This window comes from Aedes albopictus, chromosome 1 (genome assembly GCF_035046485.1).
Source record: "Aedes albopictus strain Foshan chromosome 1, AalbF5, whole genome shotgun sequence".
In the NCBI taxonomy this organism is placed as follows: Eukaryota; Metazoa; Arthropoda; class Insecta; order Diptera; family Culicidae; genus Aedes; species Aedes albopictus.
The window spans coordinates 194477469-194481951 of record NC_085136.1 but is presented as its reverse complement, the minus strand read 5'-3'; the positions used below and the strand labels follow the sequence as shown (position 1 = coordinate 194481951).

General features: G+C 38.8%; 1 protein-coding gene across 1 annotated transcript; it reads right to left on the bottom strand.

Moving 5' to 3' along the window:
* Nucleotides 1–1877: 1877 nt before the first annotated feature.
* On the bottom strand, nucleotides 1878–3240 carry LOC109397253 (isochorismatase domain-containing protein 1). Its single transcript, XM_019669577.3, has 2 exons — nucleotides 2964–3240; nucleotides 1878–2493 (listed from the first exon to the last, which is right to left on the bottom strand). Exons 1-2 carry the CDS (start codon nucleotides 3093–3095, stop codon nucleotides 2023–2025), a joined length of 603 nt encoding a protein of 200 aa, XP_019525122.2. The 5' UTR covers nucleotides 3096–3240; the 3' UTR covers nucleotides 1878–2022.
* Nucleotides 3241–4483: the final 1243 nt, after the last annotated feature.

The following is a 4483-nucleotide window of genomic DNA, read 5'->3' as shown; positions in this document are numbered from 1 at the left end:
TTAGGCGTTTATCAGTGTATTGAGGTTTAAAATTTACAAAATAGTTTTTAATTTGCAAAACCACGTTTCGCTAAGAGATTCAAAGCCAAATTTAGATTCTCAAAATATAACCGGCCATCAACATCATTTTAAACAATTAATGGCTTATTAGCTAATTTTCCAAACGTGTCCATCTTACCCATCCTATCCGTCTTGCCCACACTGATGAAACACATACATTTGGAGATTACTTTTTAATTAGTTCAAAAGTCATGGAAAATCAAATTTGATTGCAAAATCGGCTTGCAAACTGTAAAGTAACTTAGTTGAAGTAAATAGTATGAAAAAAACAATTTTAATAATCGCATTGTTTACACTGTCAAAATAGAGTGTTTCCTAAACATGTCCGTCTTACCACCTCCCCCCCCCCCCCCCCTACCAGAGCAGGTTTGCACGGCAAAGCCTGAAGGGGACGAATCCCTTGACGTACCAACTTTGGATCTACCTGAAGATCCGCTCTTCTAGAAGGTTTTTAACTATTTTCCTTTGACGAGTTCTGCAAATTTGGGTAAAACCACTCTTCTATAACACGAAATTGAGTTAGTTTCAAACGGAAAGATGCGTGCTCTTCCGATGTAACGATATTCTCCAAAAATTTGGGAGAAGATCGAAGAGGAATTGGAGCTGTGGAAGAGCTTAAATGTCATAGAAGAATGTTCTTCGGAGTTTGCAAGCTCACTCGTCCCTGTTAAGAAAGCTAACGGGGAAATTCGAGTTTGTCTTGATTCAAGACGAATCAATTCAGTCACAAGGAAAGATGCCTACCCCATGAGAAACATGGCAGAAATTTTCCACCGACTACAGAAGGCAAAATACTTTAGTATTGTAGACCTCAAAGATGCTTTTCCAAATTCCATTGAAGGAATCTTCTCGGAATTTTACTGCCTTCAGGACCCCAAAAGGAATCTTTTGCTTCAAGGTTGTTCCTTTCGGACTTAAAAACGCATCATTCACAATGAATCGATTGATGAACCTTGCGATAGGTTTCGATTTAGAGCCTTTTGTTTTCGGACGACCCCTCCTCAACAACTCTTGAGTGAAGCCCTTGCAACCCCCGATTCAAAAATCGAACCATTTTTTTTTTCTTTTCCAAGATAAGGCTATGAAAGAAATATATCGAATGAATGATCACAACATGGCGTTGCTTCAGAATTAGAGTGGCTCGAGCTTTAACCTGTATGTATTGACTGGAAGAGCCTGAAAGAATACAATGCGGCAAAATCAAAGCTGATGGCGAGCAAATCAAAAGCAAATCGAGCTACTGCAGAAAGCAATCAAAGTTTACATGAACTAGTTACAGAGCTTTAGGATAAAAACAGAAAAGATACCAGGTTCTTTAAACAAGCTATACTCAACCAAACTACAAACGACTGGATTTAATGGATTAAGACCTTCAGAATGAGTACCGTCATCTGTTTAAAGATTTATCAGGACCTACAGTTGCAGAATAGGCAAAAATTGTGCGCGAAGATGTGGTAATTCCACAAATGGTCAATGATGCTGTTGAAGCAGAACTGGAATAAGCTTAGCGTTTATGTAGACCATGGGAAGTGTTCGGAATCTGGAGAAGAAAATAGCTGACGTAAGGAACAAATATTTGGAGAACTTTGGAGCTTGGCCAAGAGTTTGGGTCATAATAATCAAAATAATCAATGTCGCTTACGTAACTTACAGCAGCGTTTTGGAAGAAACGGGTTTCTTCCACTATGTTTTGATTGTTTTTTTTTTCGGAGTGCACATTTCTGTCGAAGACGACAAATACGAACCTGGGTGGAATCGAATTATGTAAGCAAGTACCCGGCAGGATATCGATAGTGCTCAAAAAAATACGACATGAATTATAAATGCATTACAATACAACATATATTTCCAGTTCAAAATACTTTACCTCTTCTCTTAAAAAACATTTATTTTGTTAAATAATTGCCAGCCCGTTATGAAATTTAAATGCACTGTGTGTGTGTCTCGTTTACAATATGTCACTTACAGTTTTGATAGCTCGGTATCAACCGATGGCTCCCTTACCAGTCCTTTGACGCTGTCAAATGCAGGGTGCTGTTTATCCCTCATCAGTTTGAAAATTACATTTTCACTAGTGGACACAAAGCATCCATATTGTTTCAGTCGTTCCAGTGCCAGCTTACGGTCCTCCTGGGTACGCGACAATGAACAATCGGCGACCACATGAACGGTGTACCCATTGTTGATCAGGTCCATTGCGGTTTGTTCCAGGCAAATGTGCGATTCCAGTCCAAAAAGTACAACCGTTTCCAGGTTGGTGGGGAACAGTTCCTTAATCTTGTTCTGAACTTCAGGGGTCATCATGCTGAATAGAGTTTTCGGGAAGACTCCTTTGGCGTGCTTGATGTCCAAATCCTTGACAATGTGGCCCAACTTTTCCGGATAGTGCTCGGTGACAATCAGTGGGACATCCAAAGCTTTTCCAGCTTGTAGCTAAAATTTGGAATAAGGAAACTGTTATTTTAATAACTAAACGATCTTGAAATTTTAGAGCAATTTTAAACATAATTGCTATTTTAATTTGAATAAATAATTCCAAGCACGATTTCTGTTCAACGATTAGAAGAACTAATTCCAATAAGATTTTTTTCTATGTGAACGCACAAAAAAAAATAAAGTGCAACGCTAATACACTGCTATGAGCTTTTGCTGTCAGTGAACCATCGTGTATTTGGCCCAGGAAGCTTAAGTAACGAGTATTATTTTCAGCGTGTGAGCTGAGGTTCGAGTATTGACTGGATGTGGAACTTAAATAATAATGACCTTCACCCTCGAATCGCAAAATTATCACTCAATGTTATTGTCATGCCGGCACCACAATTTTTTAATGTATCATCGATGCTACAATCCGATTAGCGATTTAATTGCGATCAAAGGTCAAACACAGCTAAATAAATACTTACCAGCTTGCTGGTGTTCTTAACCACAGGGTCGAATAATTTCATGCCGGGTCGAAACTTATCCTGTAGATCACAGAGCATGAAAAGAGTTTTCTTTACGTCCAAATATCCAAGTTTTGTCAGTTGACGAGCCATTTTTGCAAATAATTGTAATAGAATAAAATTATTAAAGCTTGAAACGTAGACTAAAACTCGTTCTGAAAAATATGCACAAAAGCTATGACTTAACAATTTGCTACAAATTCTACCCGTACGCACTGACAAACAAACTGTGCATCTTCCATACAGTGTTGTAAGTTTTATTTGTTTTTCCAATGATAACATACGGTCGGGATTTAATAGTGGTCCCAAACACTTGAACATTGTGATAAGAAAATATCGATTATATTCAACTCTATTAGTACAAAATCATTCGTCCAGCCTCCATTGTACCAAAATTCTATCGCAAAATAGTGTTCTTTTATTCATTCATGGTAGGCTTAGGTCTTGCTCACAAATGTCATAACGCTGGAGGGGGTGGGTGGGTGTCCTTCATGGTGTTACAGCCCGAACAATTTTTTTTCTTCCCATATAAACAGTGTTACGAAGGCGTGGGTGGGTGTCAAAACAGGCCAATTTTTGTGTTATGATATTTGTGAATGAACCCTTATTGAAATCAGCTTCGAATAAACATTTACAATATCACTGCATTCATCCCTTTCTGGTGGGATTGGTTCGGTGGCCTACTCACGAGATTTTGAAAAAGCACATGCCACGCGCATTCCATCAAAAGTACAATGTGTGACTGTCATCTTCCGTTGTTTTGAAGTTCCCATCGAGGCACCACGAGAGGAAACGATGCTGGCAAATGAAAACGTTCTTAAGCACCATAAAACTTTGAAAGTGCTAGCAGGTGTCACACCGGATGGATGCTGTTCTTTCATTTCGGAGGCGTTTGGTGGGATGACATCCGATAAGCAGAATGCTTCAATGTCTGGTTTCCGGAATCTCCTCGAGGAAGGCCGTTTTTGTTCTAGCAGATAGAGGTTTTTAATCGAGGACCACGTGAGGCAGAAAAATGCAAGAAGACAAATAAACAACTTCAACCTCAGGATGCCTGTGATTCAAAAGAGATTTCTGCATTGAAAATTCATGTTGAACGCATGATCGGATGGTTGAGGCAAAATTTTTGATTTTAACGGATATCATACCTATAGCTTTATTGGATCGTTGGAATTCTGGCACGCCAGCATTCGTGCCAGCATTCGAACCAGCATTAGATCAGATCATCAAAGTAACCGTAGGAATCGTCAGTTTGTGTCCTAGTATTGTTCCTCAATAAATCAATCAAAGATGTTTTCCTTTGAATTACTAATTGTTTTTGTTAGTGTTAACCCGAAAACTATTATTACTTTACATAGGTTCAGTGTACGCTTTATACAGAAGCTCTGGCAGTAGGACACGTTGGAAGAAAAGTGATGCCCTTTCCCGATGAACTACCCAAAAAGCATCATTCCGTTTGATTTGAAATATTGGTATTGTTT